General features: G+C 38.9%; 1 protein-coding gene across 1 annotated transcript in view; it reads left to right on the top strand.

Annotated features, from left to right (window-relative positions):
* The window catches only part of LOC308676257 (uncharacterized protein), a gene marked incomplete at its 5' end in the record, with an annotated part of 69,619 nt that overhangs the window by 54,410 nt on the left and 2,422 nt on the right, over positions 1-12,787 (top strand). Inside the window, 10 exons of the mRNA XM_081342071.1 lie at positions 2,026-2,079; positions 3,001-3,162; positions 4,000-4,107; positions 6,245-6,352; positions 6,990-7,043; positions 7,199-7,306; positions 8,130-8,237; positions 9,932-9,985; positions 10,366-10,473; positions 10,571-10,853. Coding sequence (XP_081198197.1) covers positions 2,026-2,079; positions 3,001-3,162; positions 4,000-4,107; positions 6,245-6,352; positions 6,990-7,043; positions 7,199-7,306; positions 8,130-8,237; positions 9,932-9,985; positions 10,366-10,473; positions 10,571-10,853 — 1,147 coding nt within the window. The remainder of the gene's footprint in view (positions 1-2,025; positions 2,080-3,000; positions 3,163-3,999; positions 4,108-6,244; positions 6,353-6,989; positions 7,044-7,198; positions 7,307-8,129; positions 8,238-9,931; positions 9,986-10,365; positions 10,474-10,570; positions 10,854-12,787) is intronic.

Below are 12,787 nucleotides of genomic sequence, written 5' to 3'. Positions count from 1 at the left end.
CTTGGGCTTTTGTGTTTGGAGTTGTTTCCTGTTCCTGTGGCATGAACTTTGACCTGAGCTTTTGAGTGTCCTTTTTGGTATTCTGATGGTGGTGGGTTAATCCTATTATGTCCTAAAGGTCATATCCTGCTTCCCTGGGGCTGTGGATGATGGCTATGTCCTGTGTTGGATTTTTTTGGGTGAGGGGTTGTTGGTTCTAAGGATCTTTGTCTTTCTAATCCCATCAGTTCCAAGCTTCCTGGCTACAGTCTTTCTGAAAGGATGATCAAATCTGCATTTCTAAAAGCTGGCCTGCTTGGTTTCTGCTTGGAGGAGGGAGACTTGGGGCTGTCTTTGCCTACGTTTTTTCATTATTCCTTTGGGGAAATATAATATTCTGTCCTTTTTAATATCCCCCCAAAATATTTCCTTCTCTAGCAGGATGAGTGGGTGCTGACTTCCAACAAAATGGTAGTTCACTAAGGATTAAAATCATTGTTCCTGGTTTTGAAGAATGCAGAATTCAATCTGCAAAATATTGTAACAGTTTTTTTTAAAAAAGCCTGATTCTTAATTTTCTTTGGTTTTCTAATTTGATTTAGGAAATTAATAAATTTTTCAGCACTTATGAACTGCTGAACACAATAGAAAAAGGCAACTTTTCTTTAATAGCTTTTAATCTACACTAAGTAGTTGAGACAGGACCTTAAATAAATATGGTTTTTATATATATATATATATATATATATATATATATATATATATATATATATATATATATATATATATATATATATATATATATATATATATATATATATATATATATATATATAAGGCATTGGCTACTTGATAGGGAAGTGAAGGACAGCCCATATTAAAAATGTCTCACTAGCCAGCTTAATACCAAGTATGATAGTGAAAGAATCCTATTCTAGATCCTGTCACCAACTCCTTCTAGCAAATCTTAGCACTACTTGATAGTATATTACCTAGATCAGGGCTTTTCAACCTTTTTACCCATTGTACCACTTTTAGGATATGGCAATATCCGAGTACCACCAGTCGCCTAGCAAGGTGTCAAAAACTTGATGACCAAAAAAAAAGGACTGTTCAAAGTTACAATGGCACTGAAAAAAGTGCCCCCCAAGCCACAGCTGAGCAAGATACCTGCCTGCCCACTCGGCGGCGCTCTTTCTTCTGTCCGAGGTTTCCATTGTTGTGAGCATTTCTGTTGAGGATTGGGGTGGGGTGGGTGTTTGTTTTTTATTCCCCCCCCCCGTCTGCTGGGTGGTTGCAGCAGGTTTTGGTCACTTCACATGACTCTGGGACACTGTAACCGTCATAAATATGAATCAGTTGCCAAGCATCTCAATGTAAATCACAAGACCCTGGAGATGCTGCAACATTCCAGCTGATCGGCGCTTCTTCTGGGCTCAGCAGAAGCACCAGGATCAGTGCTGCTTTCCAGATGATTGGTGCTTCTTCATGGCTCAGCAAAAGCACCAGGATCCGCGCCGAACTCCAGCTGACAGTCCCAAAGAAGCGCCGATCAGCTGGAAAGTGGCACTGGTGCTTCCGCTGAGCCCTGACAACCCTGCAGCTCCAGCCATCTCTCGCTCAAGCTTGTGCACCAGTTCAGCTCATTCCCTTCCCCTGCTACCACTTTTCTAGGATGGTCATTTACCACCTGCCAGGTGCCAATGTACCACAGGTGGTACCCGTACCACTGGTTGAAAAGCCCTGACCTAGATCCTATACTCTTACCTGTCTGAAATATTTGGGATTCCCAGTTGGCAGTTCAGAAAAAACTTACTGCATCAGAAATAAAAGCATCTTCATGTAAATAAGAAACAGTGATGTATGCAGACAAGGTGCTAAAAAGGTCCGAGAGAGCTTTTCAGGCCAGCTTTCACATTTTTGAATAAAACCAAACCCCTTTAAACAATTGCAAAACTCACTGGAACATGGTATACAGTGAACCTGTGTTAGTGTTCTTTTGTAGGAAAGGATAATTGAAAATGGAATAATTCTTTATTTTTATAGGGTGCTACTGGATTCCCTGGAGCTGCTGGAAGAGTTGGACCTCCTGGTCCATCTGTAAGTAACTACACAGTTTGTCATTGTTGGCAATAAATAAGAGGAAAAATCCTCAAAACCTCAAAATGGCCATCAGGGTGAGATCATTCACCAGGAGAATTTTTTGCCCTTTGGCAAATGAGGACCATAATGTTAATTATAAAGAGGAAATGTTACCAATGTGAGAAAAGGCTGAAGAAATTCAGGTCTTAATATCCAATGAGTTATACCCAAATTATTTTTCTTTTTTCCCTTTCTTGAGACTAACATCTATTAATTTCAATGAGTATTCAGTCTAATGTTTAATTCTGAATTGGAAGCTTTAAAATACTCTACTTAGAAATAGGCTTTGCACCCACTTTTTTTTACAAATTGCTGACTGAAAGAGGTCAGCACAAAAATTAAAACATTTGTAATAGAATGCAGGTTACCTACTTCAGTGTTATGGATATTTTGTGGATGTTTCAATTCAGAAATACACAACAAAATGAAGGAATGGACAGGAAATGTATGTTAGGACATATACTGATATAGATACACCTTATTTCCCAGAGATTTCTGGAAGTTCTTGTTAGAGAGGGCAGGCTAAGATCTCTAAGAGGAAAATATTAAAACCCTCACAATGCAACCCTCAAATTTCATTGAATCAATGCCTGTCAATTAAAAATGCTGGATTTTTTCAACATGCCACTTGTTCAGAATGTGGTTAGTTAGTTTCCTTGAAGGGGCCTTAAGAAACATACAACTAAATAATTAGCCAAAGGGAGAGAAAATTTTGCTCATCCAGAGTGATCTGTCTGATTGGAAGCATAATTGCATCCCCATACACAGCACCTCAATTAATGAAGATTTATTTAAAAAAATATTGTTGCATACAACTCAGCCTTTTGGCTGGATGTTGCAGTGACTGATATGTCTGTTACTTTTTTTTTCCCCTCAAAGGGCAACATTGGTCTTCCTGGCCCACCTGGCCCTAGTGGAAAGGAAGGAAACAAAGGACCCCGTGGAGAGTCTGGACCTGCTGGGCGCCCTGGTGAACCTGGACCTGCTGGCCCACCTGGTCCTCTTGGTGAGAAGGGATCTCCTGGTGCTGATGGACCCACTGTAAGTAAACCTAAAATTCACTTCTCTTAAATGAAGTGTTTGAGCCAAGTTGGGTATCTCCTCCTTGAAAAGTCTCCCTATTATTACATCTAGCAATAACAGTTTTGAAAGCAAATTTATCTGAAACTGACATTTAAAGGTATCCTTTCCTGGTGGTTATAGCATGCCTTTTCATGCACCTACCACCCATGACCATTTTAATGGCAATTGGTAATAACAGCCATGTTGCTAAACTTACAGTTCTGGAAATCAAACTACGCACAACTTGGGGACCTCCCAAGTTAGAAACATTATTCAAATTAGTTACATTTTAATTACTCTTTTTAAAAAAATGGTTTCCTACCTTTGTTATAGTTATATTTACTAGTTTGTTTGCTTATGTTGTTTTGAATAAAAAGCATGACATATGAAAAATCTCAGTAGTAAAAGAGTCTCTCTTCTGTAGAGAATTTCACATATAGGCATCAAGAAGATGGGGATTCATGTTTAGGAAGGATATGGGTTGGAAAACTAGGAAGGAATATTACTTGTAATGTTAAAAAATATCAGGGCATCCACCAGTTTTCTCATTCATGTAAGCCCTCCAAGATTCTTGTATCCAGTCATAGAAGGGACAACACACTGCTTGTTACTTAGTTATTGAGGTCTAGTTCCATCACCTTCCTTAAGCTGATGACCAATGACTATGTTAGCTGAAGAGGAGAAGATGTGCAGTCCATAAATCATTGAAGAAAAAAGATGGAGAAATCTGGTAGACCATGCTACTCATAAGAAAGAAACCTGTTTGTCCACTTAAATCTATGCTTTGATTCTAAAATCTGTTATTTTGTTTTATAGGGTGCACCTGGTACGCCTGGCCCACAAGGTATTGCTGGACAACGTGGTGTAGTTGGTCTTCCTGGACAAAGAGGCGAGAGAGGATTCCCTGGACTTCCTGGTCCCACTGTGAGTACTTCTCTTCAATTCAGTCATCTGGAGTTTTCAGGAATGTAATATTAATCCATTTTCATTCATTAGCTTTATGACATAAACTTTGATCTCCAAGAAAGAAGCAGAGTACTAAAAAAAAAGAAAAGAGTATCTGAGGTCTCCTAGGAGGGTTCACACATACATAGGGCTGCAAACACAAGTGGCAAAGGAAAAATTTAACTGGATTTTTCTTCAGACCAATAAATAAATAAATAAATATGGGCAAACTCAATGAAGGTTTCCTTTTGTTTATACAGGTGAAACTCGAAAAATTAGAATATCGTGCAAAAGTTCATTTATTTCTTCTGCATTGTTTGGTCTCATGTCTCTCATCTTTCTCTTGGCAATGCCCCATAGATTCTCTATGGGGTTCAGGTCAGGCGAGTTTGCTGGCCAATCAAGCACAGTAATCCCATGGTCATTGAACCAGGTTTTGGTGCTTTTGGCAGTGTGGGCAGGTGCCAGGTCCTGCTGGAAAATGAAGTCAGCATCCCCATAAAGCTCGTCTGCGGAAGGAAGCATGAAGTGGTCCAAAATCTCCTGGTAGATGGCTGCGTTGACCCTGGACTTAATGAAGCACAGTGGACCAACACCAGCAGATGACATGGTTCCCCCAATCAACACAGACTGTGGAAACTTCACACTGGACTTCAAGCATCTTGCAGTGTGTGCCTCTCCATTCTTCCTCCAGACTCTGGGTCCTTGGTTTTCAAATGAGATGCAAAAGTTGCTCTCATCAGAAAAGAGGACTTTGGACCACTGAGCAACAGACCTGACAATCCTCTCCAGCCTGCAGTCATCCCTGCTGCTTGTGCACCTTTTTCTTCCACACTTTTCCCTTCCACATAACTTTCTATTAATGTGCTTTGATACAGCACTTTGGGAACGCCCAACTTCTTTTGCAATTACCTTTTGAGGCTTTCCCTCCTTATGGAGGGTGTCAATGTTGGTTTTCTGCACAACTGTCAGGTCAGCAGTCTTCCCCATGATTGTGATTCCTACTGAACCAGACTGAGAGACCATTTAAAGGCTCAGGAACCCTTTGCAGGTGTTATGGCTTAATTAGCTGATTAGTGTGGGACACTTTGAGCCTAGAATATTGCACCTTTTCACAATATTCTAATTTTCTGAGATTGTGGATTTGGGGTTTTCATGAGCTGTACGCCATAATCATCACAATTATGACAAATCACGGCTTGAACTATCTTGCTTTGCATGTAATGAGTCTATCTCATAATTAGTTTCCCCTTTTAAGTTGCATTACTGAAATAAATGAACTTTTGCACGATATTCTAATTTTTCGAGTTTCACCTGTATGTTGTTTCTTCAATAATACTGTGCTAAATGTGTTTGTATAGAAAGCACAGTTGATATACAGGGTATATTTCCAAGGAACAGTGATTCGGATTGCAACTGAAGTCTCAAGGCAAGAGTGTTTTTTTAACCCAGTTGCTGTTCTTTATTTCTGCACATTCTTTCAATGCACAATAGCAATCGGCTTGATTTGTTTCCCCATTTGTGATAGTATTAATGTGCATTGCTGCAGAGATAAGTTTTGTTTTCTACTAGTGGTAGATCTGCCTCCATGCTGAGGCTGCACTTAAAAGATACGTAGCAGTATTACCTGAAGAAGCAATATATATTCAACATTTCACACAGGACAAAGTCCATGTTGTGTGGCTCTCAGAATTCAGCTTGATTTAGAGTTTAGGCAAAATGAACAATCTTGCCTTGTGTTAATCCAAAGGACAAGCGCCTTCCCCAGAGCTGGCTGTTCCATTAGGCAGAGTGAGATTTTTGTTTGATGAGATTTGGGATGTCACAAAAGGGAAGCAAATGTTTTAACATACTAGGAGAGAAATGAAAGATCCATGATCAAGTTACCTGGCTGACAATGCATTTTGATTTAAGCAATTCCAAATCAAGCAGCAAAATGCCGTATCTTACTGTGTATCTCATGCCTTGAATTTTGAACATATTTTATTAGTATTTTCCCAGATACTGAGTACTAGAGAATATCATTCATAATCTATATGATTTGGTTCCTCTTTTCTCTCTTTGGAACAGCAGTTCTTGTTAGTCACAGCATTGCATTCTCTTTTGCTGTCCATAGGGTGAGCCTGGCAAACAAGGTCCATCTGGTTCCCCTGGTGAACGTGGTCCTCCTGGCCCAATGGGACCCCCTGGATTGGCTGGACCCCCTGGTGAAGCTGGACGTGAGGTGTGTCTTCATATTTCCAAGGGAGTTTGATGCTTCCAGCTCTCAACTTTTTCATTCCTGTGTGGAAGTTTAGTTTCATCAAACCTACTACTATTAATTTCAAAACTAGAAGTCTGTAGCTTTGGAAGGGGACATCCCTTAGAGGTAGAACATATGTTCAGTGTCATACAGGAAGACCTCAGTTCAATTCCTAAGCCCTCTAACTAAAAGAGTGGTAGGAAATTCAAGAAAGTTCTATGTTTGAGACCTTAGAGAGCTTTAATGTATCAGACAGGTGGAGGCTAAATCAGCCAATGGTTTGATTCAGTGCAAGGGAGCTTCAGGAAAAGACAGTTAATGATAAGATATATGAAAATCTTGAATTCAGTTTTTAGCATTCAAAACTCTTGTTTAAAAGACTTCTCCTGGAGACCTTGGAGGGATGCTCTCCCTAAGCATCCTAAGTAATATCCCAAGGTTTGAGTTGGAATACAGCCATTTCATATAGTCTGCATTCTAATTAAATACTTTATTGGAGAGTCTGGAGTTGCTTGTCAGTGTAGGATTCTAAATTCTCTATTGTGGTCAAGTTCAAGCTCTAACTCTCCTTAGTCTTGCCATCTTGCTTAATCTGTCTCCCTTCTTTCTTGGTTCACAGGGTGCTCCCGGTGCTGAAGGTGCTCCTGGACGTGATGGTGCTGCTGGTCACAAGGTGAGTTATTAGGTATTTGAATGAATCACACACCAAGGATCAAGAACTGACCAATGCTACAAGATAATCATATTCAAATGATTTTGAAAAAAAGGCTGACTTCACACTGATTATGAGCTTTGATCTTCTTGTCTCCCTTTGCCTTTCCCAAATAGGGTGATCGTGGTGAGACTGGCCCAGCTGGTGCTCCTGGTGCTCCTGGTGCCCCTGGTGCCCCTGGCCCTGTTGGCCCTGCTGGCAAGAATGGAGAGCGTGGTGAGAGTGTAAGTGACATTTTTTTCATTCTTAGATCATGTTTTAAATGTAGCAAGAGAAACCTTTTTCCAAACACCAGAGTCATCCTTTCTTGCTCCAAGAGTTGTGCTTTCATATGCACAAGAGAATATTAATCCAAAACAACTGATTTCCAACTGATTTTCATGTTCCAAAGATCAGGCTTACTTCTCTTATTGAAAAAATCTTATTGATTCTTCTTTAAATGTCCAGTTATATTTATATATATTTATATATTTATATTTATTTGATTTATATACCGCCCTTCTCCCGAAGGACTCGTAACTGTGGAAACAAAAGAGAAATTAAAGTTATTGTCTCATAAAAAATATATTTGCTCCTTGTAAAATAAAATATAATTCACATCCCAGAATTCTTCTTGCTTGAAAAGAAATAGTTCCATAGAATGACTGAATTTCCAAGGAAAGGATTGGCAAGTGGAGATGCTTAACTAAAGATGTGAACATTTTCTTTTCTCTTCTCAAGGGTCCTGCTGGCCCGGCTGGTCCCACTGGTCCTGGTGGTGCTCGTGGTCTTGCTGTAAGTTGGAGTTACAAAATTTTTCTTTTTCTTAAAAGAAACCACATAATACTCTGGTTATTATGTTAGTTGTTTTTCCAAGAGTCCTGCCATTGCACAGCACTGAATGAATGTAGCTGAGTTTGTCGTTGTTCACATATTTCTTATTTTTCCCTTATGCTAATACAAACAATATTTTCAATAGCCAAAATGTCTACACAGAAATGTTATTAATAGGTTTTGCTTTGTTTGTTAAAAACTGTTTTTTTAAACTTTCTTCTGGTCTATCCCCAGGGCCCACAAGGTTCACGTGGAGACAAGGGTGAGACTGGTGAACAAGGTGAAAGAGGCATGAAGGGACATAGAGGATTCTCTGGTCTTCAGGGTCCCCCTGGCCCCACTGTGAGTATCTGTAATTCACCAAGAACAAGATACAACTCTATGTTTCTGAAATCTTTTTTAGCTCTAGTTGGTTAAAAAAGGGGAGGGATATATCATGGGCTCTATGTTAATCCATTATGTTAGTCAATTTCCATGTCAATCCCTTTGTCTTAAAATATCAGATCTGAATTCATGTGTAATTTACTGTATTATAATGTAGACTTTTTAAAAAATCACAGATTTTGTAGTTGTTCACACTCACAGTTTAGAAAAGAGTATTCCAATTGTCAGAAGAATAATCTGGGGTTCCAAGCTGAGCTGGGGTTGCACAAGAATAAATAAAAATGAAATCCAGACAGCTTTAAGGAAAGGAGAATTGCTTATTCCGCAAAGCAAATTGCTTTGCCTTAGGGGCAGCTGCAGAGAAAATGGGATACAGAAAGATTGCTTTATAGGGGAGCTTGTCCTGGGTGTGGAAGTGTGTACATGATGATTCTAGGGTGACACTTGAGGAGTGTGTGTGTATGTATTGACCCTAGAGAGAAGACGTTGATTAAATTAAGTGATGTGGATTGAGTCTATGCCTTTGAACTGTGTTATAATTATGTTTACATTGTGTTAATTGAGTTTTGTATGTTTGCTTGTGTGTGTTTACAACTTGAAATAAGTGTTTAATTTTTATGTTTGTGTAAGTTTAAAAGATTTCAGAGACTGTTGATCAGTAACTTTGTGGAGACCTGGGTTAGTTAACATATGATTCCCCATATAATATTTCTAACAGTTATATATATATATATAAATTCTTCCCACACAATTCAAACAAATTTCTTGATGAGAACCCAAATATCTTATTAAGGAGTTTAACTCAATGCTGTCATTTTGTAGAAAATGATTAAATGAAACCTCCAATGTTTAGAACATAGATAGGTTTCTGAGCACAGACAGCAAGGAATGGCTGTATATTTTTCTGCTTTGGATGCGACTTCTCAATTGAGCTGCATTTATAATATACAAAAACTACAATTTGTTTCTAAAAGGAAATGCTGCCTTTTAAAATCATTTTGATTTTAAAACTACTTCTACAAGCTGTCCTATAGGGACATCAGCTTTCAAAGAATACCAAAACTATCTGCCCTCATCAACTATTCTTCTTTACAAATCAATCTAAAAATTAATAAATTCAAATTTACCAATTTGAGCTCAACACAGGTAGGACTGTTTCTGAGACCAGTATAGTGCAGTAGGCCTCAAAATGTCTTGCATATTGTATTTTCTGATAATAGACACAAGTTTGAGGCCACCCAATTGGCAGAGAAATACAGACTTTCAAAAACATAAACATTTGGTTAATATGTTTTCCCTTCATGCAGAAAAGCATTCCTCCATAGTGTGATATATTCAAACATTTATTTAGGTGACCACAAAAACTGTATACAGACAAACAGATATGTACATACATACATATACACTGCATATGTATTGATTCCCTGTGTCCATGAGAGAAGCTGTGTGTTCTCAACATTTGCCAGAGAGTGAGAGATATTATGGGCCATTAAGAAGCCCAACATTTCTTATTAATCATTATGAGACACACTTCACTGATTTTTAAGCCATTGTTAAGGTCATGACTTCAGCTTTCCCACTTGTCATTGTATTAGGATAATCAGATATCCATGTAGATGATTTGGTAATTGACAGTTTCTTTTCTGGTATAGGGCTCTCCTGGTGAACAAGGTCCCTCTGGTGCTTCTGGCCCTGCTGGTCCAAGAGTAAGCATAATTATTCTGTAACACTATCTGGTGTGTTATAACTGTCCAGGATGAATAAGGGAACTCTGAGAACAACTTGAAATATCTTGAATCTGATCAACGAAAGAAATTATTGCAAGATGAGGTTAACATAAAACTCTAGTACAGCCACTTGAGAAAAAACGAGGCTGTAATTTTGTTGATGAAAATCTCAGAAATGTATTTCTGTATTGAATTAGATTCTAATGCTCTGCAAACACACAGGTATTATTTCAGAAGAAAAGAGATACATCATGTTATAAAATGAGATTTGGATGTGTTAAGCTGGATATGCCATTATTTTAGCTTTTTTGCTTTTCCATCTTATGCCAAATGCTCACTAATAATTCTCTTCTTGACAGGGTCCCCCTGGATCTGCTGGTTCCCCTGGCAAAGATGGTCTGAATGGTCTCCCTGGTCCCATTGGCCCACCTGGACCCCGTGGGCGTACTGGTGATGTTGGCCCTGCTGTATGTAATAATTCTAGAAATATCATAACTGACCTACAGTAAGTTGAAAAGATCTTTGTCTTTAATTCTTATTCTTCTCCTCATATTCCTCCTGCAGGGTCCTCCTGGACCTCCTGGACCACCTGGTCCCCCAGGCCCACCTAGTGGTGGCTTTGACTTCAGCTTCCTGCCCCAACCTCCTCAGGAGAAAGCACATGATGGTGGCCGATACTACAGAGCTGATGATGCTAATGTAATGCGTGACCGTGACCTGGAAGTTGACACTACCCTCAAGAGTCTTTCTCTCCAGATTGAGAACATCCGTAGCCCTGAAGGAACCCGTAAGAACCCAGCCCGTAGTTGCCGTGACCTGAAGATGTGCCATGGAGACTGGAAGAGTGGTAAGTGTGAGAAAAGTCATATCTGAGCTTCTAGAACAGTATTTACTGCTATGAATGATCCTTGTGGCTGAACATGTTGCCTTGTGCTGTCAGAATTGCTGTTCTTTGTTTTTGCACTGCTGATCTTTTTCTTGCATGTTTTCATAACTAGTTATTCACAACATAGCTATTGACTCAGCAGGGATCAGGAATAAATTATTTCTTTCAGCAGAATATTCAGCAATTTCACAAAAATATTCTATTAAGAAGGTTTTCTTTCTGCAGAGTATGATCTGCATTTGTTTTAGTGAGGTTCTCTTTCCAGGAGAGTTACTATGAATTAACAACTCTTACCTATTTCCTGCCCGTTCCAACTCTTAAAAGAGAAGTCACTTAAGTTAGAATGTTCTTTCTTCTGTTGATTATTAATACTGGAAAATGAAGAAACCAGCATGGTTGCACAAAGATCTCTCTGATAAACTGAAAGACAAAAAGGATAAGTACAAGAAATGGAAAGAGGGACACATACCTAAAGCAGAATATCAGCACATAGCCTGAAACTGCAAAGATGAAGTCAGGAAAGCAAAGGCTGAGAATGAACAAAGACTTGCAACAAAAGTCAAAGATAATAATAAAAAAGTTTATTTCAACATATAAATAACAAAAAAAGTCAAGGAAACACTCAGTCCACTAAAGAGAGAAGATGGCAAGGAAGTAACAGACAGTAGAGAGAAAGCAAAGCTGCTTAACAAATTCTTTGCATCAGTCTTCACACAAAAACTATAGCCCAACATACCAAAAACATAACTGTAAAAGACAGACTAGAAATAAAAATTAAAATAAGCAAGAAAATGGTAAGAGAGCACCTGTCTGACCTTGATGAACATAAATCACCATGAGTTCTGAAGGAGCTGGCAGATGTTATCTCAGAACCATTGTATCATATCTTTAAAAAATCTTGGAGCACTGGGGAACTACCAGAGGATTGGAAAAGAGCTGATGTGGTTCCCATCTTCAAAAAAAGGGGGGGAAAAACAGACCCAGGAAACTACAGACCAATCAGCCTAACATCAATACCTGGAAAGATAGTGGGAAAAATAATCAAAAAACAGATCTGTGAACTTCTAGAAACAAATAAATTTATAACTAGTAGCCAGCACCAGTTTCTTAAAAACAGATCATGCCAAACCAATCTTATTTTATTCTTTGATAAAGCGACTAAATTAGTAGACCAGCGAAACACTGTGGACATAGTATACTTAGATTTCAGTAAGGCATTTCACAAAGTAGACCACAATCTACTGCTTGGTAAGCTAGAAAAAGGTGGAATAGATAACATCACCACCAGATGGATTTGTAGCTGGCTGACAAACCGTATTCAGCAAGTAGTCCTCAATGGTACTACATCCACACGGAGAGAAGTAAGCAGTGGGGTACCACAAGGCTCTGTCTTAGGCCCAGTACTCTTCAATATCTTCATAAATGACTTAGATGAGAGAATAGAAGGGGAACTCATCAAATTTGCCAATGACACTAAGCTGGCAGGAATAGCCAACACCCCAGAAGACAAGCTCAGGATCAAAAAAGATCTTGACAGACTTAAACAATGGTCCCTATCCAACAACATGAAATTTAATGTGGAGAAAAGCAAGGTTTTACACCTGGGTAGGATAAACCAAAGTTACAAGTACAGATTAGGTGAAACCTGGCTTAAAAACAGTAACTGTGAGAGGGACCTTGGAGTCCTAGTGAACGATTACTTAAACATGAGTTAGCAGTGTGCGGCAGCAGCCAAAAAAGCTAATACAATCCTTCGTTGTATAAACAGAGGCATAGAATCAAAATCACGTGAAGTATTAGCACTGCTTTATAAAGCCTTAGTTAGACCACACCGGGAATACTGCATCCAGTTTTGGTCACCACATTAGAAAAAAGATGTTGAGACTTTGGAAAAA

The sequence above is a fragment of the Vipera berus genome (genome assembly GCF_964194415.1).
Source record: "Vipera berus genome assembly, chromosome: W".
Lineage (NCBI taxonomy): Eukaryota > Metazoa > Chordata > Lepidosauria > Squamata > Viperidae > Vipera > Vipera berus.
Note: the sequence above shows the minus strand (reverse complement) of the source record. Positions and strands in the feature narration are given on the sequence as shown.